This window comes from Ursus americanus, chromosome 24 (assembly GCF_024610735.1).
Source record: "Ursus americanus isolate L20-20 chromosome 24, mUrsAme1.1.p, whole genome shotgun sequence".
NCBI lineage: Eukaryota > Metazoa > Chordata > Mammalia > Carnivora > Ursidae > Ursus > Ursus americanus.
In genome coordinates this window covers 8,670,945-8,695,170 of record NC_142150.1, presented here as the reverse complement: position 1 = coordinate 8,695,170, position 24,226 = coordinate 8,670,945, and the positions used below count along the sequence as shown (strand labels likewise).

General features: G+C 51.2%; 1 protein-coding gene and 1 pseudogene across 2 annotated transcripts in view; both read right to left on the bottom strand.

Moving 5' to 3' along the window:
* NAV2 (neuron navigator 2) overlaps positions 1-23,111 on the bottom strand; it is a 382,986-nt gene extending 359,875 nt beyond the window's left edge. For both annotated transcript variants that reach the window (XM_045808618.2, XM_087855343.1), the window contains exon 1: positions 22,022-23,111. In XM_045808618.2, the coding sequence (XP_045664574.1) occupies positions 22,022-22,279 (258 nt within the window). In that variant the 5' untranslated portion in view covers positions 22,280-23,111. The remainder of the gene's footprint in view (positions 1-22,021) is intronic.
* Positions 22,913-24,226, bottom strand: part of LOC123799528 (RNA-binding protein with multiple splicing pseudogene) — a 147,869-nt pseudogene continuing 146,555 nt past the window's right edge.

The following is a 24,226-nucleotide window of genomic DNA, read 5'->3' as shown; positions in this document are numbered from 1 at the left end:
CAGCATTAACCTCCCATTACCCCATGTATTTAGCAGAGAGAGGCAGCGAGAACAGGCAGGGGCCCAGGCTCAGCTCACTGCCACCCCACAACCCGTGGTACCAGGCTTAGTCACAACACCCATGGAGAAGTCTTAGGTCTTCCAGAGGGGTTCCGAGTGGGACAGGGCCAACAAAGGGCAGCTTACACTGAGTGAACACTTACTAGGTGCAGGTCCTGGGATCAGCACGCTATAGGACTTCTCTGATTGAGTCCTCTCAACACTATAAGGAAGGTACCATCCTTATCCCCATTTTGCAAATGAGAAAACTAAGGTCACATAGAAAGTAAGCACGAGGCCAGGACCCAACTCCGGCCCAGCCGACTGGAGCGCCCCCGCTCGTAATGACTCCGTACCACCGAGGTGGGACTGGGAGCTGAGGGCTGCCTTCCACACCACCAGCCTGAGAGGAGGGTCGTGCACCTGACCCCACCTCCCGTGTCCGATCTGGCTGAGGGTGCAGGTTGTGACTTTCCTGGGGATCTGGGTCCAAGGCCTCTGGATTCCAGGCACTGCTGGTGTGGAGCACAAGCACAGACTCCAGCTCTCTCCCTCTACATTTTTTAGGGGAGCGGGGGAATGCATAAATCTCTCCTGTCCCTGCCCAGCTCACAGGGATTCAGCCCCGCCTCCATTAGCCAAACTCCTGAAAGTCTGTCAAAACGCCAGCGTGGGACCTGGCAGGAGGTAACCCGGCGTTGGCCATAAACGCTTGAGCATGAGCGGCTTGGCGTCAGACCGAGTGCATGTAGGAAGGAAGGGCAAGAGGCTCAAGGGAAAGGGACCCAAGGCAGTCCCGTGTGGAGCTGACACGCCCTGACGGAAGCCGCTGGCTGGCACAAGTCTTCTCAGAACTCACCCATCTGGGGTCCCCTTGTCTTGAGCCATCCTCCCTGCACCGAAGCTGCGGATCTTACTCAGGCTGAGGTGTCTGTGTTTGGCACTGACTTATTAAGATTCATCCTTTTAAATATCACGTGGACGTTTTCACACAGGCGTTACGGGAGTTGCTACCTTGCCTCTGCCGGCCAGGTGGTCACTTCTCCAATAGCTACCGCCAGGAAACTGGCTCCTATAAAAAAGCAATAGCTTACTGTAGGAGTCACTGCAGGGCCTCTCCTCCGTCATTCCTTCCTCAACATGAGACACCAGGTCCGGCGCTCATCCTCCCTTTGATGGTCTTGGATCTACTGCTTCTTCTCCAGCTTCCATGCCCACCCCACTCCAGGCCTTGCTGTCACAATGGCTTCATCTGTAAAATGGGGCTAATAGCAGTTCCTTCCTTATAAGACTGTTGCGATCGTTGAATGAGATCATACGTGTACAAGTCTTAGAATAGTACCTAGCACATAGTAAGCCCTCATCAAACATTGGCCATCACCACCAGCATCAGTAGCGGTCCTGGGATCACCAACAATCCTCTGCCTCCAGTCTCCATCCCTTTCAGTGTCCCGAGGTGAATCCCTGAGATGAATTTTCAGCCTGCCTTCCCTCATTCGGAATCCCAACATGGTTCCCACTTTCAGGGATTGAGACCAAATGTCCCTGACTGTCTCCAAGGCCCTCACGCGTCAGCCTCCAGCCTGCCATGCACCATCTCCTTCCCTCACGGACGCAGTCAGAGGAGGTCTCCTCACGCCATCCCTCATGGCATGACTCTTCCTGTCCTCAGAAAACCTTCTCTCCTCCCTCCATGTATTGAAAATCCTTGATCCTCTTTAAGAAAAGAGGGGAGATCAGAACGCAGCTCTTGTCCCGTATACCCCTGCCTTCCGTTCTGAAGTTGGGGACCGCTGGTGCCAGGTGGCCGCGTGCCCACTGTGTGGTGGTGGGGCACCTTCCGGCCTTAGCTGAAACCTTGAAGGTGAGCTAGGCCCATGGGTGACAGCAGAGCACGCACTCGGGGCCACTCTTGAGCTCAAAAGCTGCTGCTACCATTTACCAGCCGCTTGACTTCGATGACATCAACCAGTCTCTCCAGCTCATGTTACTCATTTGCAAAATGGACCTAAGGCCTAACCCCGGCGGGTAGTCGGGGCACCTAACCTGATGCTGCGTGGGAAGGCCCCCCCCAGTGCTGCACGCAGCGAGTGCTCAGTAAAGGGTGGTTCCCATCTCCTTGCCTTCAATGAACAATCATGAACAGTAACGGGTTGTTGATTCTTACTCTAGGAGAAACCAGAGTCCTGCCTGAAGGAGCAATTTAGTCCACCTGCTCCCACAGGAGGGCGACGTGGCCGGTGGAAGCTTGCCTTCTCCTGTGAGAGGCCCACCTCCAGCCTCTCCCCAGAAATGCCCCCTCTTTTCAAAGCTGCTTTTGTGCTCAAGACAATAAAACTAGCATCCATGCCAACAAGATAATTGTGCGGGCATCAGTTAACAAAAAGGTTTAAGAGGGTAATAAAAACGCCCACAGCTCAGACTTCAAGCCCGGCAAAGGAAGAGTGGATGTGTGAGGCGCATAAATCCTCAGATTCCTAAAGGATGCTCTTTCTCCCCGCTCCCAGGAGGCTGGGCAGGACAAGGCTTAACACAAATAGGCATGCCGGGATCTCCCGAGATACCCGGACCAGCCCTGGGCGAGGGGGGCCTGATGGTGGCCTGGCCCTGGAAAGGCGCCGGCTGAGAGCTGGAGGCACAGTCCCCAGAACACTTGTCCCTCCTCCGAAGCCTGGGGTTTAATCTCCCACAGCGGCCCCTTCTGGCTATGCCTCTGTGGGCTGGTTACCTAACCTCTCTGAGCTTCACTCTCCGCCTGGTAATTACTACCTCGCAAGGCTGTTATGATTAAAAAAAAAAAAAAAAAAAACTCTCTTAATAGTTGCCCGCTTCTGGGGCATCTGCTGTGTGCCGGGGTCCATGCTAAGTGCCTTATGGGAATAATGTCTTTTCATCCTCTCAACCATGCCGTGAGGATCCATTTTACAGATGAAGAAGCTAAGGCACAGAGAGGTTAAGTACTCACCTGAGGTCACAAAGTAGAGACAGGGTTTGAACCCAGGCCTGTTTGAATCCCCAGCCCATGTTCTTAATCGCCGTGCTTTGCCAACGGTAAATACCACATAAGCCTCTGGTATCACCGTCAGTCACCTGAGACGGAAGGAGGCTGCTACAGAAGACTGACAAGAACACCCAGAGATTGAGTAAAAGCAGAGAACTAGTGTCCCGGGGAGGCTGGTATGGAGGGGCATTCAGCAGGCATGGAACCCAAGCATTCCTGCCCACCCCCGTCTCTCTCCTCTCCTTCAACTCCTCCCTCCACTCGCCGACACACATGCATGTTCCCCTAGAACCCACACTGTGGGCCATACCAGTCACATTTACCATTCTCCTTGGAACCTCCCATTGGTCCCTAGAGGCAGGGCCTCTCATTTCCACCTTATAAATGAGGAAAACCCAGGCTCAGAGAGGTTGAATAACATGCCCAGGGCCACACAGCTGGTCAGTCCTGTGACATGGCCCAGCATGTCAGCTTGGATCCTCTAGCTCTAAGGCCCATTCTCTGTGTTTGTCCAGCCCTGAAGGTGTGGGTGAGATGTCCTCCTGGGGTTTCAGAGCCCCTCTGTGACTCCCACCACCCACCCACCGTGTTTATGGTTTGCTGAATCATGGCTGCCTTTTGCTCACTGCTGTCTCCCCTACTGGCTGGTAAGCTCCTCCAAGAGCAGAGACTATGTCTGGTTTGTCCGCCATTAAATCAACAGGGTTCAGCCAGTGTGGAATCAGGTGCTCGGTGCAGAGTCACCAATTGGAAATTCACCTTCTCACCGTGGGAGGTGGGGGAAAGAGATACAGCTCCTGGAAGCGGGGGTGAGTCACAACAATGGGGCAATGGCTGTCTTGGGAAGTGCTGCATGTTATGTCTGGGAAGTAAGACGTGGGTAGCGGGGCCAGGAGAGGCTTCTTCTCCCATGCCCACCTTGGTGGCATCTCAGAAAACCTAGCTGAGTCCTAGTGACCCCACATATGTGCCCACATGGCTCCCTTGGCTCGGGTTACCCAGTTAAACTGGAATTTCAGATAAACAACCAACAATTCTTTAAGTGTGTCCCATGACATACCAAATGGACTGATATCTTGGTTCCGGCTTTATCATTCATTAATATTTGTTACATACTTAAGCATTATTATTTAAATTCAGATTTAACTGCGCTTTATCTAGTAACCCCACCTGTGGGTGCCCTAAGTTGTTGGGAGGCCTGATATTTCTCCAAAGGGACTAAGAACGATGCCCCTGAGAACTAAGGGGACACTGGAAAGGGCCAACCACAGTCCCCAGGGTCTAAGAAGCAGGGTCTGGCCCCGAGAGAGATGAGCAGGGAAAAGGCCCGGGGTTGGCCATGGCCTAGGGAATGGGGTTCACGCGGTCTTCCTGGCATGGGGAGGAATGTGGAGCCCGCCCCAGCTGCTCCCCATTAAGCAGAGCTGGCATTTCAGAGCACGTCAGAGGCGCTGGCTCCCAGCCCTGGAAGTCAGCATCTGGCCTCTGACCAGCACAGCTTGTCCAGCCCCAGCCCTCTCACCTCGGTGGACCCTGACTGAGGGCCCCAACAGGCCCATTGTCATCCTGCCCGGCCTCAATGGGGCCATTCAGGGGCTTTGCAACAGGCCCTCTGGAGGGCACTTCCTCCTCCCCCTCTAGAGTGCCCTCGGCCACAGCCTTCGCCTGTGTGGGTGGGGGGTCTGGCTGTGGTGAAAGCGGCCGGCAGCCAGGGCGACATTACTGAAGGCTGGATTGTTGACAGAGGGCACGGAACAGAGTCCCCACATGTCACGGGACTCCGGGGCGCTCTGCCCACACGGTTCCTCTCACCCCAGCGGAGGCGCCCGGCTTCTGAGTGGCCTGCACCTGAGGACAGAGCAGGAAGGCCTCTCCGATGTTCACTGAGAAACAGGTGATTTGCTGGAGCCAGATAAAGCGAGTTCAAGCCCAGGCTTTGCCAAGTCCTAGCTGTGCAGATTAAGAAACTGCTTTACCTTTCCGGGCCTTTCTTTCTCCATCTGTAAAATGAGACTAATGACATCTACCTCCTAAGGAGGGGAGGGAAGGAGAGAAATCACATAAGCATACAGCCTGGCACACAGATGCTGAATAAACATTCCTTCCCCCTCTATCCCTTCTTATCTCTAGCTCTTCCTGACCCACGGAAGACCCCAGAAAATGTGCTCTCCTGGAACCAGCAGATGCAAAGGCCATGGATGGGGATATCTTGGTTCAGACTTTATCAAGAGGACACTGGCCCTTTGCAGACCTGGGACTCCAGCCGAGGCCCCTCTCAGCTCACATGACCTGTAATAAGGAGCCCCGGCATTCAAATCACAACTCCTCCTCTCATCTCCAGGGCTTCTTCGCCCAGCCCGGCCAGCCCAGCCAGCCCGGCCAGCCCGCTCCAGAGTCCTGAGTATCTCAGATCCACTTGCACGTCCAGATCTCCTGCTCCAGGTGGCTCGTAAGCTCTGACTTCTGCGTGAGCACAAGGGCGACAGCTGCTGAACCCTCTGGGCTCTGCCTGGCAACTTAAAAGCGGCCAGCTTGGGCCTTAAACAGAGGACAAAGGGACACACACTCCAGGTTCATGACCCCTCAGCAGGCGTCCTGGCTAACCGTTCCCAGTGGCCGACATCCCAGCGTGCTGCCCACCTACGTGGCCATGTCAGCCGCGGGTGGCGGGGAGAAGAGCCAGGGCTCCCTGGTCACCAGAGCCCTCTGCCATCTGCTCACCATGCTGAATCCAAAGTATGCTGCCCTGTCGTCTCCGAATCCTGCGTGTGCATTCAAAGCTCAGCTCCTCTCACGGTACCTGGGACCCCGTTCTCGCCTGCCCCATCCACCCAGCTCCCCCTTCCCCTAATCATCCACTTTGATCTTTCACTCTGGACCAGCCTTTGTCGGAGGAGGGGCTGCAGACCGTCCTCTGCACATCCATCTGGTCTTACCTGCCAAAACTACAAATTCGAAGTCAGAGACTCCGCGGCCAGGGGGCCCAGGATTCTGCCCACTTAACCAAGGACCCAGGCAATGCTGATGGACACTGAAGTTTAAGAATCACTATTGCAAACGAGGCATGCTGGCATCTCTCTCTGGCCCCAGAGGACCTTTCTTCACATACTCCCTTTCCTGTTAATAACTATTACAAAGAATGCATTAATTGGTTTCCTTATTGCCAATTACACTAACATAACTGAGCACTGCCATCTCATTTCTCAAAGGCATTCCACCTTGGACTTACTTGAGAGGTTTCTATCCATTCATTAGGGTACAGCAAAACACACACACACACACACACACACACACCGAGACCTAACATTTAGGGAGAACTCATCACATGCCAGGCGCTTGCCACATGCTTCCTATACTTCGTGAGGTCACTAATCTCATGCCCCTAGAGCAGATGAGGAGGGAGGGGCAAATCTAGCAACTCACCTAAGGCCGTATCCTGTGTGGACAGAGCCAGAATCCAAACCCTGGTCTGTGTGGCTGGGACCACGTGCTCTTACCCACTTCATTTTCCCGCCGTTTTCGAAGGAGCTGGTCTCAAATCCAGGAAATCTCCCCCCAAATTGGCCTCAGGATCCGCTGCACACCCCTAGGAAATACAGCTGCTGAAGCCTCACCCTGGGCCTACATCTGGGAGAGAGACGTCTGGACATGTGTACTATTTTAATAACTCCACATTCTCCTGGCAAAGAGCCAACGGATATGTGCCGGGGTCACGCAGCTTGTTAAAGTAGGGTCTAGAAGGGGAACTCATCTGGACACACACACGTACACACATGGAAGCGTGCCTGTGCGCACACATCTGCACGCACACATATGCATCTACACGCATGCACGCATGCACGCACAAACCCCTTCTGGGTATCGGGCTCATCATCTTTCAGGCACAGGGCAGTTTCCCTGTCCCCACTCACGGCCAGGTGTGGACTTGAGGGTGGCTGGGATGGGGCTATGTGAGAAGAGGCTAGAGGAGCTGGGGATCCCTCTGCCACCTTCCTTCCTCCTGCAGACTCCCAAGAGGTCACCAAGCCTCTTCTTCCTCCCGCAGTGGCCCACGCCTGACTGGGACGAGTGTGCACAAGGACGGGCAGTTTCTACAGCACCAGCGACTGTGTGAGCAGTTCTAAATAGCCCTGATTTACACAGAATGCAGCAAAAAAGCTCCAACATCAGATTAGACAATAATTTCACCAAACAGCCAGATTCAGAGGTTCAGTTAATCTGCTCCGCTTTTATCCACAGGCTCTCCCCACATCAATAGGTAACAGCAGCGTGCTTGAAAGACTGTCTCCGCGGGCAGGCAGATTGCGGGCGCACAGCACCTGCCCACTGAGAAGGCTCCCCCCGCAGAGTGGGAGGGCCCAGCACCGCCACTGCAGCGAGCCCCTCCTCTAGGGACTCGGTACTCGCAGGAGGCATCCTGCCTCCTTCCCAACTGTGCTGGAATCATGCAATGCAATTTCCAATTGCAATTCAAGGAGAATGGGAAGGAGACTTCGGCACAGCAAGGGATTGTGGGAGTTGGGCTCTGTTCAGTCGTGGGAATGGCTGTCTTCCCTTTGCTGATGGGGCTAGAAAGGATCTCACAGCCCATCTGTGAGAAGGGCTGGGATAGAACTGCCTCCACCTCCTGGAAGATGCCATCTCGACCAGCCCAGAGCACACCCAGCAGGGTGGAGAGCTGCAGCCCTCTCATCCTGAGCTCCCATATCAGAGACTAGAGCTCCCCTCCTTCTGCAGTTACCCGGATAGATTAAAGCCTCCTGACATGCTGACCAAACACCAGCTGCAAAGCCCAGTGCACAGGTAAATAAGATGTAAGAAATGGAGCGGGCATGGACTCTAGAAGTCTCTTTTATGATACCCTCCTCTTCTAGGGCTGCCCTGTCTATCCCTGCCATCCCTAATCACGGGGTAAAATAATTAGAGGTGATGGGGCCGGGGCCTCCAGACAGAGGTGGTAACTGAGTCCTTTATAGTAAGGGGGCTTCTCTCACGTACTGCTTCTGAAGGGGTAAGGGCATAAATGCCCCTCTGCTCCTTAAACTTTAATTTACCTATGATCTGGGGATCTTGTTAAAGTGCAAATCTAATTCAGAAGCCTTGGGATGACACCCAAGATTCTGCATTTCTACCAAGCCTCTAGGTGATGCCATTACTGCTGGTTCATGGACCATACTTTTACTAACAAAGGTCGAAGCACAGGAAGAGGCAGGCAGGCAGGCAGGAAGGCAGGGAGGGAGGAAGGGGAGAAAGAAGGGAAATGGAAGAGAAAATGCATGCGGGCAAACCCAATTCTTACCCCCACATTCTACTGTGGGCATCTCAGAGCCAGCCCTAAGCTTGGATAAAGTAAGAGTCCGCTCATAAGGTAAGATTTCCCCAACGTGAGCAAAACTATTACCCTTTCCCAGCCAACCTAACTCACCCACGTCTTTGTGTTAAGACACTGACTTTTGTGCTAAGACACTCACCCACCCTTTGCACTAAGAGCCCCCATAAAGAAGCAAAACTGCCGAAAGGATGATATTTTGATCTACTAGTATTTTAAGGGACACAATGTAGATTTCTTTTTTTTTTTTAAGATTTTATTTATTTATTCGACAGAGATAGAGACAGCCAGCGAGAGAGGGAACACAAGCAGGGGGAGTGGGAGAGGAAGAAGCAGGCTCATAGCGGAAGAGCCTGATGTGGGGCTCGATCCCGTAACGCCGGGATCACGCCCTGAGCCGAAGGCAGACGCTTAACCACTGTGCCACCCAGGCACCCCACAATGTAGATTTCTTAGTGGGGTCTGAAGAAATAGTGTAAGAGCCCTAGGCTGGGAGTCATACCTGGATGCTAGTCCCCACTCTGCCTGAAATCTTGCACGAGTCCCATCATTTATTCACTAAATATTTAGTAAGCACTTACAATGTGCTGAAGATATAGCTGTGAACAAGCTGAACAAATCCCTGTTCTCATGGAGCTGAAAGTCTAGCAGAGGAAAGCATATAATAAACAAACACATAACATGTCAGAAGACTGCTCAGGTTCTAGAGAAGAATAAAGCAAGGTAAGGCGATATCAAAGGACAGATTGCTATTTTATATAGGGTGGTCAGAAAAGGTCCCTTTGAGAAAGTGACATCTGAGCAGAGACCAAAAGTAAGGGAGTGAGGCATGTTGATATCTGGGAAGACATTTCAGGCAGAAAGAACAGCAAGTGCTAAGGCCCTGAGGCTCAGCCTTCTCATCTATAAAATAAAGGGCTAAGAAAACACGGTCTTTGTGGTATAGCTCTAAGGTTTTCAAGTCTGCCCAGCAGGAGCAGGAAAGGCTTTGGCGGTTGGGGGACAGGACCTGTCCTGTGTGCCTGGGTCAGGGTGGTGAAACCAAGAGGACACCTTCCCAGTCTCTTCCTTTTTTATAGTCTTGTACACCTCTCTTTCCAGCTCTGTTTCGAGGAGCAAACTACCAGTTGTTTTTAAGAAACAAAAATAATCTGCCCTGTTAAGGGCGAGATATTTTAAAACCACTGAATGGATTTTTCCTTCTCTGCTCTTTTATTTTTTTTAAATTTTATTTTTTTATTGATACATCTCTCCTTCCAGTTCTAAAATAAGCACCCTGTCTGCCCATACGCGAATCCAAAGGCAACACACTGCAGATGGCGTGGGCCTGGGGAGAGGCAGATGGAGGTCGCTTGGAAGGCACCGGACCTGGAGAACGCGCCAAGGCAGCCTGGCCAGGCTGGCCTCACCCATGGCCTGCTTCCTCCGAATCCAGGTGACGAGACGCTCTTAAAAACAGCAGTGGAATGTGGTGAGAGTTGGCATTTGCAAATGACAAATTTCTGACCGAATTCCAGTTCTTTGGAATGGAAAACCAGCAGCTTCCTGTTACAAAATGTACCAACAGTTCATGCCTAATACATGGGTGTGGGCAATTCATATATTTTGAATCTAAATTTGGCTAAAAATATAACAAAGCCGGCATATTTTTAGCCAGGTAAACATTTCTAGGGACTAGGTCAAATTTATATTGGTTTCTGCTCTGCAATCCAGAGAAGGAACGATTCCGAATGAGCAAGAAGCGGGGACCAAAGGGAAAAGCCACCCAGGCCACCAGGCAGTTGGGCGTCTCTGATGCTTGGTGACCGTGTCCAGTTTGGGAGTGCATCCCGGGACTAATGATTTGTCCCTTCCCATCCGAGAGGCAGCACGCCTTAAAGAACGAGGGCCCACGCTGCTTTAGAAGGCAAGCCTTCCTTGGGTTTTACTCCTCCTCACTCTGGAGAGCTGTAAGCAAGTCACCTCCCCTCCGGGCACCCTCAGCTGTCCGTGTCTCTCCTCCCCACCCTCAGCCAGAGCTGCGGTCATTAGAAGCAGCACAGACGGAGGCCCGTGCAGTGGGTGAAGACCCAGGCCCTGCAGCTTCTGCCGGAGTTTCCGGCCTGCCTCTCTGCCTAGTGGCTGGGGACCCCCGGCAAAGCTGCCGAGGGTCTGCAGGCCTTCATTCCCCTGTAGAGTGGAGACAGCCACTGAAGTGCCTACCTCAGAGGTTACTGCTTTGGTAATGAGGACCTTGGAAACGCCACGGGAGATGCTTAGGAGACTGCCCGGTGCATAGTGAGGGCTCAGTAATAACAGCATTGACCCCACTGATTGCTTTAATCCACATGACCCATTGAAATGCTACACTTGCCCTGGGGAAACTGAGGCTTGGTGGGACTGCCTTGTCTAAGCTGCAGTTCAACGACTATCTATTGAGCCTACAGTGTCCCAGGCCTCACACTAGCATGGGGGAAGCTAGCCTCCTGGACGATACACAGGGAGGGAAGATTTTAACTCAGGTCTCTCTGACTTCCAGCTTGGGGGGGCCGGGGGTCTAAGAGGCTAGACAGAAAGGGCGGGGACATGAAATCAGAGTTTCTGTGTTGACTCCATGTGGTCTTAGTCAAGTGGCTGACCTCCTCTGAGGCTCACACATAACATGGATGACATGCCACCAGTCTTACCACATTGTTGCAAGGCTTAAATAAGATGATGTATGTAAAGCGTCTGGCCCATGGGAAGTGTTCAGCGGTGGTCTCTTGCTACAATGACACCATCCACATAGAGGTCCTGGTTTTCTGATCCATTGAGCCAAATGCAAAGCTTTCTAATAGGCAGGGATTAAAGGTACTTGGTAGAAGGAGGGGACGAGAACATAGCTTAGGGCTGGATCCATTTCTCTAAACCATCAGGCCATTCAGAGTGGTCCCTCTGGCCACCATGGGTGGGGTGGAAAGAATACGGGGGCCAGAAGGCAGGAGGCCTAGGCAGTTTTGTTCCACCTTCATTGCTGGGTGACTGTGGGCAAGTCACACCCCTCTCTGGGCCACAGTCTCCCCATCTGCACAACAGAGCTGTGAGAATAGGTAGCCTCCAAGGGCGACACTGGCTCAGATGTCTCAAGTGTCTGGTCCGGAGAGACGCAGATCACTAAGCAGACATCCCAAGTAAGGCTGGCTATTCTAAATCTGGTTTTGTCACCTAAATAGTGCTTTTTCCCCCAGAGCCTCCTTCTTCTGTCCAGAGACAGTTAACGACCAAAGTTGCCACACCGGAAGGTCTAACAGCTCTGGAACACTTGTGGCCCACACATTTTGACGTAAACATGCGTCACTCCCAGGTCTGAAAAGAATCAAAGCAAATCAGCATGAAATGGGGACTGTCTGCAGGGCTGCAGCCAAGCGGCCCGTGGCAGGAGGACAGGAAGAGAAGTCTACCAGCTGTTAAGCACATGGACCCCGCTGGGCCCCGCAGCACAGGGGTGACCCGGGGGGCGGCAGCCACGGTGGTGAGAGAACAAGAGCATGCCCAGATTGCAGCAGGATGTGGGCAAAAGTCAAATGGGCTCCTCATTCTATACACGGGGAGCCTCTAGAGACAGGCTGGGACAGGTACAGGAGGCCACGGCCAAGGAGTAGAGGGTTTGGACATTTGGTTGTCTAAAGCTACACCTCAATACGGGACTCAGGCCCTCCTCCAATTGCTGGCAGAAGAAGGCAGTGGTTAAGCGGTCTTGGAATTAGAGAGATCCAGGTTTGAATCCTGTCACCGTCCATGGCACCTGTGTGACCTGAATAAGATCCACGCCCCCTCTCAAGCTGGTCTCCCTAGTGACTCCTCGTTTTTCTTCTTACTGGTAAAACAGGATCAATATTGGCTCAGAAAGTTCGAGTGAGGATTGAATGAGATGATGTATGGAAATGGCTGTCATCATTATTCCTGGAAGGCTGTCCCATCCTGGGACTCTCGAAACCCTCCCCTTTTCTTCACCAGCTAAAATCCTCCAGAACCCTGTCAGGTCCCCCTTCCAAAGCTGGTGTGTGTTTGTGTGTGTGTGTGTGTGTGTGTGTGTGCCAAAACCCTCCAAAGCCCATGGAGTTCTCTCCCCCTCAACCCCTCCAGCCAATCGTACAGTCATTGTCACATCCTGACAGATCTTCCATTTGAGCAGCCAGACTGTTTGGACATTGTAAACAGCCTTGCATAAGGGAATCTGCCTCCTCCTTCTACCCAGCCAGCCCAGGCGCGTTTCCCGAAGACCTGGTGTTGGAGAGCCTGACGCTGGCCTCAGCCAAGGTTCAGGTCGCCTTCTCTGTGTCTCCTACACTTGGCCACCCACCATCATGTGATCTTCTCAGTTCACATGCCAGGAGGGAGTTCTGTAGAACACATGGCTTAGCCACAGCTTCATGAATACAGCCGTGGCTCCATATCTACTTACTCCTGTTTTTCAATTCTTTCTTTCATCTTCCTCCTCCTGTCCTTCTTTTCTTCTGCAAATTATAACTAGGAACCTACTATGTGCTGACCCTTTCTTAGCAGAGATCAAAAGAGACACATCCCTGACCTCGTGGAAGCTGTGGTTTGGCTAAATAAGCCATCACAGGCCAAGCTGTGCAGGCTATAGAGCAGGCTATGGGAGCACAGAAGAGAGATACTACCATGGTGATGGTGGAAGGCTTCCTGGAGGAGGTGACACAAAGCCTGAGCGTGAATGGGTAAAGGATGGGGAGAATTTAGCCAGGCAAAGGAGACCTAAGTAGTGGGGACAGAAAGAGTGTTGAAGCAGAGAAAGGAGCTTGCTTCCACTCATATTCCTCACCTCCTCACTGCCTAGATGATAGGACTCAACCAAGGGTTTTAATATTTTTTAAAATTTCCTCATTTAAAGCAATTCCTTTTATACTTTCAACTTTGGAAACATCTTAGATTTTTACAAAAGGTGATCCAATCAGCTTGGATCTTGTGATTCCGTAAAATGTCAGCAACTATTCTCATGAAAGCACAGGAATTAAGCCAAGATTCTCACGCTTCACCAGAAAGGAGGTAAGGAGTCCAGATCCTAAACCCAGTGAAATAAACTTGGCCAGGCTATTTATTGTCAGTGAGTACACACACACACCCCCATTCCTATCTCACTTATGTTCTCATGGGTACACCGTAGATGTCAGGGGGGAACTGGTAATGTATACTCTAGCCAGAGCTTTGTTTTCCTTCTCAACATTTTCTTTTGAAAATTTTCAAACAGAAAAATTGAAAGAACCACACATGTATCTTCACCTAGATTTGCCAGCTGTTAACATTTTATGACATTTACTTTCTCCTCTCTGCAGATATACTAACCTTTGCCCCCCAAACTATCTGAGTTAGTTGCTGACACGAAGCCACTTTATCTCTAAATATTTCAGCACATATCTCCTAAGAAAAAGGACATTTTCTTACATAACCTCAATACTGTTTACATCGATAGAATGATACTATCTCACGCACCGTCTGAATTCAAGTATCTCCAATTGTCTCAGAAGGAACTTTCTAGGATTTGTGGTTTTGCTCATCCAGGTTCCAGTCAAGGGTCTCTCACTGGATTTGGTCGTCATAGCTCTTTGGTCTCCTTTTCTAGGGTAATTCTCCATCTACTTTTTAAAATTTTTTGTCTTTCATGACATTGTCAGTTTTGAAGATACCAGGCCTATTGTCTTAAAGAATGATCCATAATCTGAATTTATCTGATTGCCAACAAATGATTCCAAACAAATTCCCCATTTTTTTCAGATTTATTTATTTATTTATTTATTTATTTATTTATTTATTTAGAGCGCATGCACACGTGCAGGGGGAGGGGCAGAGGGAGAGGGAGGGAATCTCAAGCAGACTCTGCACTGAGCACTGAGTGCGGAGCCCGACACAGGGCTGGATCTCACGGCCCTGAGATCATGACCTGAGCCAAAACCAGGAATTAGACACCTAACCGACCGAGCCACTCAAGCACCCCCTCAAATTCCCCATTTTTCCCTTCCTCTCTCCAGGATCAGTCCTGTCGGTTACCCAATATAAACACTTAGTGGGCCTCATGGACTCAGAGCACTTGGAATCTTACAAATCCCAGAGGGGTTTAACTGATATTATTAAGCAACTATCATTTATTTAACATTGAAAGAATATTTTCAATATTTCCAAACCTTAGGGGTGGAAGGGAGGAGTCAAAGGTCATATGTACCAACCCCAAGGAAATTTTACTTTGATTTAGTATTAACAAAGGCTTTCCAGGTATTTTTTTTTCCAAAGGGCTTTCACACTTGCTATTTAAGAACTTAAACTTTGGGGTCAAGGGGCGCCTGCCTGGTTCAGTTGGTAGAGCATGCAACTCTTGATCTCAGGATTGTAAGTTTGAGCCCCATGTTGGGTGTAGAGATGACCTAAAAATAACAAAATCTTAAAAAAAAAAAAAAAAGAACTTTGACTTTGGGGTCAAACAGATATGGGTTCAAATTCTAGATCTACCATTTACTAGCTGTGTTACTTGGAAAAGTACCTTAACCTCTCTGAGTCTTGGTTTCCTTAAAGGGTATTTACGGTGTAAGGTGCTTAAACCAGTGTCTCGGTCCTAATAATTGTTTCTGTTAAGCTTCACAAGAACCCTTCAAAAAAGGTAGAGCAAGGATGGTCCTCTCCATTTTATAGGTCAGGGGTCTGAACCTCAAGACAATGTAACTTGAAGGTCATGCAGCAAAGCATCCAAAGAAGTAGAACTAGAACCAAAGCTGCTGACTCCCAGAGCCGTCCTTTCCCTTTCTCTTCAGGAAGTAGCATCTTCCTCATGGGATGTTGTGAGGATTAAATGACGTGATACGTGTCTGGGGCCATGCATTATGCTGGTACAGAGGCTACACTCAGTCATTGTCAGTGACTGTTAGTATCATTGTTTCTACCTCGTCACACTGCTGTGAGTAACTAATTTTGTTCAAAGGCCAAAAGAAGTCTGGGAGCCAGGCTTGACCTTGACTTCTACGAAGATGGGGCAGGGGTTGGAACAACCTAAAATTCACTGAAGGTATTAAGGTTTTGCTTGGAAGGAAAGACAAAATATTCTGAGGCTGTGGGGCCATTGTTCGCAAAACACAAGAGAGGGTCTGTTTTCCTTGGGAAAGGGACGCTAAATCGTGACTCATTCTTTAGGTTCTGTGTGGGTGACTTGAGGTTCCTGAGAAAACTTTTGTGTCACTCACTATTGTCTCGTGTGGACTGAAACACAAAAAGCCTGACCCAGTTTTATTCCCCAAATCCCATGACCCATTCTGCCCAAGACATTCTAGGAACACACTGTCCATCTCCTTGAACAATGCAACCAAGAGACAGAGTAGCCATTGAAATTGGCCCTGAGGCAATTAGTAAAACACCGTTGGGCAGCTGGCCATGCCTTGGGGCACCTCAATGACCAAACTGATCACAAGGCCCAGCTCCCACTGTAATCATGCCAGCCGCAAAGGAAGAGGGCTTTCCTTCAGCCGTCGAAACAATAAGTAGTCATTCAGAAGTCCGACCAATGGGATTGTTCCATTCTTGGTCATAATGGCAAGGCCATTATATTGTCCAGTGGCTACAGGGCTGGCTCAAAGTCTTACAAAGAAGGCTTCCCATGAGTTTGGTTTGCAGTAGATCCCTCGGCTTGGTTGGTGCTACAGGGATGGCATGTCTAGAACCAAAATGTGGAGGTTTCATTTCACAGCTCTGGATATGACTCATTTAGAGGACATTGTTCTTAATTTACTCCTGCTCCCCATTCACCTAACCAAAGCCCTGCTATGTTCTCTGCTTCCATGGTGCTAGTCATCTGTTCTTCCATGTAATCCTGGGATTACACTTGGGAGGCACCTGGGAGACAGGTAGGGTGGAAAGAACATGAGCTTCTGCTGAGGCAGATCTGGTCTCCAAACTTGGCTCTGACCTTGCGCAATAAAAATAGGCAATACCACGTATTCCTTGCTTATTACATGCCAGACGCTGTGCTCAATAACCTAGCCGTATACCCATTTCTATTTTATAGGTGAAGACGCTGACATTTAGAGATGTGAAGTAGCTTGCCCAAAGCCTGGATTCAAACCCTGGTCTGTCTCTCAGTGAAGCCTGATCTACCATGTAAAACAGCCTCTGAGTGCAAACTCCTTTTGCTCTCAACTTCCTTATATAAAATGCATGGATTATGTTACATTTTACCCATTGCTTGTGTCTCAAATTATATGTAAACAGATATATATACAAATATATAGAACAAATATGTATAGAAAGCAGTATGTATGCACACAAAACAAATACATACACAAAACAAAGATACATATAAGACACCAGAGACTACCTGACATATAGCAGATGCTCAGAAATGCTCCCTTCCCTGCTGCCCGGGCAGATTCTAGGAAAGAAGAATCTCTGAGCTCAAGCCCAAATCTCACTGGGTGGTTTGGCTTTTTCAGACTAGCTTCCGGAGCTTCACCAAGTCTTCATTAAAACACCTCTTCAAGGCCACGTCTCTTATCTCGTAGAAGTAAGTAACATGGGATGCCAAGATTTGGTGCTTCAGTCTTGGTCACAGAGGAAGAGAGTGGGAGAAGTGGGAAGCAAATCTAGCTATTCCGAAGGCTGGAAATTGGGCTGTGATTCCTCCAGCCTGGCCTTTGATGTGTGTGCTTACATGTGCTCATTACTTTAAGCTGTTCCATGTGTATATATTTGTATATGTGTGCGTGTGTATATATGTGTATATACACATATCCAGAAGTAGATGTATTTATATACATGTATATATACACACATAATGATTTCCTAAATAAGCCACCCGTGCCACCTTTAAAGTGTCTTCAGAAAACCCATGGAACAAGCAATAATATGCGAAATATAAACATTCTTGCATATTGGCGGATAACCATGCTATACATTCCCCTCTAAGAACGGAGAAAGAGAAGAAAGGGAATAACACAATAGCAGAAAAATGCACTAATCAAATCCATAATCAACTTTGATGATGGAGCAAGGATTCTAATCAAAACACAATGGGGCAAAGTTGCAACAGGTTGAAAGCTTGGAGCTGCACTCTCTTCCCAGGGGCCTCGCCTGCTCTTTCTTTTTAAACATCTAAAACACCCACAGAGGATTTCAATCACTTCTAATTACTTTTTTAAAGAAATGAGTTGCAAGTTGAACACCAGGCTCCTAAAAACAGGAAATATCAAAGTATTATATATATAATTTTTTTTTTCCTGCAGCTGCTTCTTAAAAATAAGCTAACCTCTCCTCAAATAGCTCATGCGCATTCCTTATCTGAAGGTCGGCCGGCCAGGGTTTCTGAACTAAGGCAGAGCATGCCTCTAAAACAATTCTTTGCATATGGTCATAATTTATACACCACGTTAACAGAGCAGATGCTATAAATGTTCACTCTTGGGGGAAAGCCCAGGTAACCCAGCACGAGGAAGGGAATTCGGGAGGGATGTATGGCTGCAGACAGAGCACAGGCCCCCCCCAGTGGGGGGAGATCCCAGCTGTAGGTTTGTGGGAGAGGTTCAAGGTGAGGGGCCTGGGGAGTTGACAGTGGGGCCGCACCTAAGAGCTGTTTGCTGGGCTACCTTTGGTCTTTTTACACTTGATGGACATGGAGAGCCGGCTTGGGGGGAAAGGGCTGTCACTGGCTGAAACAGAGTTGCTACATAATAAAAGAAGCCCTGAGAACCATCTCCCTTCCCCTGTAACTACCATGTTGAATATTCTGAACCCCAAGCTAATAACAATAATCACTGTCTTTTCCCAAGGGTCTGTTATGAACCAGGTCTTTATGGACACCACCTCCCAGCTCCTCCTAAGGAGCCTGCATACGCAGAATTCTTATCCACCAGCCAGTAGGCAAAGCCAATCCTTCAACTGTGAGATGCTTTTGTTCTTCTCACCACCTTTTAAAAAGGGGATACTAGATACAGAGCCAATTACCTGTTGCATGAAAGTGCAGCTTCCCTGTGGTGACATTATCTTCTGCTCTGTACCACAGCATGGCCCTGTTCCTCATCCTTCCGTCTCATAGTCATCTCATCTCCTCTTCTCCCCACCCAGCCAGTCCTGCCCATCTCTGAAGCCCAGCCTCCTCCAGGAGGCCCTCTGGATTTCTCCATCCATTATGGTCCTTCCCTTCCTTCAGGCCCCAAGCATATCTTTCAGCCCTCTCTGTATTGTGTCCTGTTGCCCTCGCTATATCAGTTACACCTCCCAATTAGACTATAAAATCCCCTAAGGCCCTGGCCATGTCTTATTTACCCTGTGCACCTGCCAGGGTAAATGATGGAGGGAGGCACCTATGAAGGCTGGGAAGACCACCAGCCTTGAAGCTAAACCAACCTGAGCTGGACTCTGTTCCATCACACCAAAGCAGGATGACCTGGAGCAAGTTACTCGATCTGCTGAGCCTCGCTCACTCTTCTAGCTCCACGGGTAGAGCTGGGGTCTTACCAGGGCCTGCAAGTAAGCCGGAGGTCCTGTGGTTCTCTCTCTAGAGCACAGTGGTTAAGGGCATGGATTCCAGAACCAGACTGTCCAATTTCTAACTCTCCTTCTGCTACTCACAAGCTTATTGACCCAGTCTTTGCCTCAGTTTCCTCATGAGCAAAATGAGAATAATAACACTTATGTCATTGGATTGTCAGAACAATCAAATGAGGCTTTTTATGTGCTAGCCTTTAGAACAATTCCTGGCATGTAGCAAGTGATTATATTATTTGATTTGCCATTACTATATTGTTAATTTGTCATTATTATATAAGTTAACTTGCCTTTATTATATTATTTGATTGCCATTATATTATTATTAGAGAAAATTATTATGATAGAAAATGTCATGTCTGCTTTTAAGAGGTACTGTGAGGATGAAATAATATCATATGTAAAGAGCCAGGCACTAAACAAGTGGTTGTGCCCTTCCCTCATCTTCAGGCCATGCTTGGTACTGAGAGATGCTCTGTAAATTCCTGTGAACAGATGAATACGTTTTCAAGGGCTAGAGAGATAGGCCAGGCCTTTTCTCACTTAGAGGCTATTAGATCCAGGTTCCACATGCCTTATCTCCTGGTTTAGCAATATAAATAGCTAACTATACTAGGTGTTCCTTATTTGCCAGACACTGGGCTAAACACTTCACGTGTTGTTCTTCTTAATCCTTACAATTTGTACGGTTGTTTATGCCCATTTTTACAGATGGAAACACTGAGGCCCAGGGAGGTTAATTGACTAGGTCACCCAGCTGGTATGGGGCAGAGACAGACACCACAGATATCCACCTGACTTTAAAACCTCTGCTAGTGACCACTGCATAACCCAGCCTTCTGCCAAAACCTCTCTGAATAAAAGAGGGAGTCAGAGGCCCCAAGATATCATCTGCCATATAACTCATCATCTCCTATCTTCTAGTGACAAATACCAGGTTTTAGATTAGGGACTACAGAAGTCAAGCCAGACACAGTCCTCAAGCCTATAATAGAGAGGCTTTCCTGGATGGTGAACGGGCACCATGCTAAGTAGAGTCAAGGGAAGCCCTGTCCAAAGAAGGGAAAACCGCCCATGCCAAGGTCACTTTGATGCCAAGGTGGGGCAGTGAGAATAAGGATCTGCCGCCTGCCGCAAAGAAGAGACTTCAGGAAGCCCGAACGCGGGTAAGGAAAGAGCACGTTGGTGAAAAGGAAGCAGCCAATGTCCTTAGCAGTCCATCCAAACCGTCTTCATGATCAGCACACAAGGTCCCACTGAGGGCAAGGCAGGTGCAATGGGGGCATTCTGGGGATGGTAGGCCAAGAGTAAGAGAGGGAAGCTAAACCTTGGGGGATCGGGACCCTGCCAGCCCCTCCAGGAACAGCTGGAAAACATTTTTTCAGAAAAGAGGGTGATGAATCACCTTTCCAGAACATGTCCACTACAGTCCTCCAACAATGCTTGTTAAATTTGGTGTCAAATGGGCAAAGGCAGAACAGCTGCCTGGGTAGAAACAATCCCAGTCTCTACCGTCCCTCTCATTCCTCAGGTCCTCCTCATCAGTCTGGAAGGGTGTGTGTCACATCCCAGAGTCCCTGCTCTTGCCTCCCACATACCACCCACCATACCTCGTAAGCCCCACCTCCAAGGATGGACAGGAAAACCTCACAGGAATGTACCCCTGAGCTCTTTCCCATTTCGAAGCCCACCGGACCAATCTTGTGGCTAACAGCAGAAAAAGAGAACAGAGCGCAAAACCCTAGCAGAGACGGGCCCCCAGCACATAGGGGGAAATCTTGCCTTCCTCCCACACGCCATCACTCAAACCTGTCAGCTTCCAAAAATGTTTAGCAAGTGCAGCAGCAAGGGGCATGCTTATCAGCCTGGTGTGGGAGCTTAATCTGCTTCGAGGGCCTTCTCCAGCCCAGAGTTCCAAAAGTCTGCTTACGATTAGCTCCCAGCTCCAGGTCCTCCATCAGAAAGGCTAGCAATGTGTTGAGTTCTAGCCTCTGATCAGAGAAAGCTCCAGGAGAAGGTGGAGACAGTGTCAGCAGAGAAGAAAGTGCCAAAAAGGTCAGCTGGTCTGTTGCCACTTCCCTGACACCAGCCCCAAACCACCTCCCCCTCTGGCTTCCCGCCTCTCTTGACTGGGACAGTCACATCCGTCAGGTCAGCCTGTCCCCAAAAGTCCCTGCTGACTGACTGCCAAGAAAATACAGCATGCCCCTGCTCCCTCCTACCAGATTGGGGGGGGGGGAGGAGGTGGAAGGAGCAGGGAGGGCAGGAGGCCAAGAGAACCTGATTGGCCCTTGCTGATTTCCTTAAAAGAGATTGCCCGGCCAAGGCCTGTCACCCAGCCGAATTGGGTGATGCAGACTATCTGGAAAGGTAAAAGTCGCCAATTCTCTTCAAGCCCAAGCCATCCCCCAACCCCACACCCAGTCACCGGGGCTACCAGCGCTGGGATCTACTACCCAGGAAGGAGGAGCTTAGGTTCGGGCAGCCATTTGGAGGCAGGCACCCCCACCCCCACCCCCGCCGCAACAGCCAGCCAGGACGCTAGGAGTCTCCTGCTGCCGGCCTCAGCTGGTGCACCGGGCAATCCTAGGGCAGTCCCAGCACAGTGCCCGGAATCCTGTCGGCTCAAGGGACGGGCAGGGGCAGGCCATCGTCAAGCCGAAGGGAGCAGGTTGACTGAACCCCTCAGACGCCTTTGCCTAGGTCTTGCTGCCAGGCCTGGGGGCGTCGAGCCCAAGAAGGCCTCAGACCATTCCTTGGCAGAGACAGAATCTCTGCAGAACCGACAGCCAGCCAGCCAGCCCTTGCAGCAGACACTGCCTTCTTGAGGCCAAGCTCTCAACATGCAGGACCTGACAGTTCCAGAGCTGCACGTTTTTTTGTGAACACGCCACCCGTGCCCCCAGAAGGAAGCTGCGGGCATGCCCACACCCAGATCTCTCAGAGCTCCTTAAGGCAAACCTCGGGCACCCGGCCACACCCACCGGCCAGCCCACTCTCCTCGCGCAGCCCCAGATCTGCCAGCCTAAGTGGAATGGCTCCCTTCTCCGCCCACCGGGTAGCCCTTTCCCCCATCCAGCAGAGCCACCTGCCCCCCAAGAAGTATTCACCCACCCTCCCAGAACAGGGCCCCGGCACACAGCAACTCTCACCTGGGTATCGAACCCGTTTTCCACCGAGCCGCTCTTCCGCAGCGGGAGCCCCTCCCCCGCCGGCTCCTGCAGCGCCTGGGATTTCAGGGGGATCTGGCTAGGGTAGGTGGTCTTGCTCACCTCCACCTTGCTTCCCAACTTAAGGTAGCAGGGCTGGGGGCCGGCCCGGGCTGGGGGCACGTGCAGGATGGGCGCGGCGCTGTGCACGGGTTTGGGCAGTCCCGACTTCATTTTGGAGGCGACCAGGATGGCCGGCATCTTCTCCCGGGGCTTCGGTTTTCCCAGCACGTCCCTGGCAGCGGCGGCGGAGGCAACCGCTAAAGGCAGCGCGGGTAGCAGAGCAGGCGCCGGGCCTCGGCCCGCGAGGCGCCCACCACCAGCGGAGGAAAAAAAAAAAAAAATCCCCGGGTTGGGAAGCTCGCAACAAACCCGCGAGCGCGCCTTCGGGGTGCGGGATGGAGCAGAGGACCGGTCGCGGCGCTCAGCTGGTCCCGCCTGGACTGATGCTGCAGCCGGGTTTCACGCTGCCTGTTCAAGGGATCTGGGCGTTCAGGGGCTGTTCCCTCTTGAGATTCTCCTCCTGGGAACCCGATGCTTGGACGCCCATATTAACTTGTCACTGCATCTCCGAAGTGAGGAGGCCCCTTTAGAAGAGGAACTGCGGGGACGCGCGCCTCTCGCTCCGGGAGGCTGCGGGTGTGAGCGGGCGAGGGTAGGAGCGAGCCGCGGGGGGAGGAAAGGACGAGCAGAGGAGGAGGGAGAGGGAGGACGCACGGAGCCCAAGACGCGTCCACCAAGAAGCAGCTGCTGCTCCGATCTCGAGCACCGCAGTGTCACCCGCGACGCAGAGGAGCGGCGACAGCCCCCGAAAGGTCTCTCTAGGCGTGACAGTCACCACTGCTTAAAAGTCCCCCGGACAGATAGCACCTTAGCGCCAGCAGGTCTGCACATGCTCCGTGAGCTAAAGGGCAGCAAGGCTGTGGCCGTGGGGCGCGGGCACCCGGACGCGCGGCTGGCGGGCTGGGCAGGGCTGCGCTTGCGAACGGCGGCCCCGCTTCCCGAGAAGGCTGCGCTGGCTGCGGGGCTCCGAGCAGGGGAGGACAGGCTGCGGCCGGCGCGGCTGCGGCGCGCGCTGACAGCCCGGGCCGCCCCGGCGCGCCCATTGGTCGGTGGAGGGCCAATCAGCGCCTGCAGTTCTCTCTGCAAAGGGGGCGTGGTCTCAACTCCCGGGCCGCGGTCGAAACTCTGGGGCCGCTCTTGGCCGCCAAGTACAAAGCCGGCTGGTGGCCGCTCTGCGGCACTGCTCCTGCTGCGCTCTTCCCAGCGGGCCGAGACTCCCGCGTCCCTGAAACCTTCTTTTGAAAAATGCCCTTTCGAATGCAAAGGCCCGCCTCGAGGCCCCGCGGGCAAGAGTCGGGGGGAAGTTTGTTTCCTCTTTTTCAAATTGTTCTGGTCACCTTAACGGTTTGAATCTTCCGGAATCGCGCCCGCCGCCCTGCGGCCCCCCATCTGGACTGGGCAGGGCTGTTCCTCGTCTCCTGCGTGAAGGACTCGCCAGCCATTTCTGCTCTTTTCTGCCTGCCCTTCCAGGCGGGCCGGGGGGCCTCCCAAGAGCTTCCTCTCCAGCTTTCAAAGGCTGCACTTTTCATTTAACTATTTGAAGTATTTATAGGCTAATACAGTACTAAGCGAAGCCTCCCGCCCCGAGTCCGCTCGCGCTTGCAACCTACCACAGACTCTGTCATTAGAGTGGCCAGAGGAAGCCAGGGCAGGCTCCATGACCCCGGCTGGCTCAGGCTAAACCTTGCTGCGTTTCTTGTAGGAGCCCCTCCCTGTCCGCGCCTTGGACGCACTGGCCCCACAGGTTCCTCGACTTTAATGCGTCCGAGGATTTCTCTCTTCTCAATTCTCTTTAGGTTCCTCGCTGACACAGAGTTTATGAGAATTGGAAAGAGTGATCCAGACAGGCCCAAACCCTGGCGATTCATGGATGAGGAGCCCCCACCCTGGAGAATTGCCTGGATTTAAACTGGGCGAATTCTTTCATCATACATGCATCCTTACAAAGCTTTGGTTTTCACTTGGAGTAAAGGAGGAGGTTTGACGACGTTTACATCATGCGCTGTTGTCGGGATTAAATGAGATAGTGCATGACAGTTAAGCATAAGTACCTGTCAGTGTAAGGGGTCGATAGATGTTGGGCAT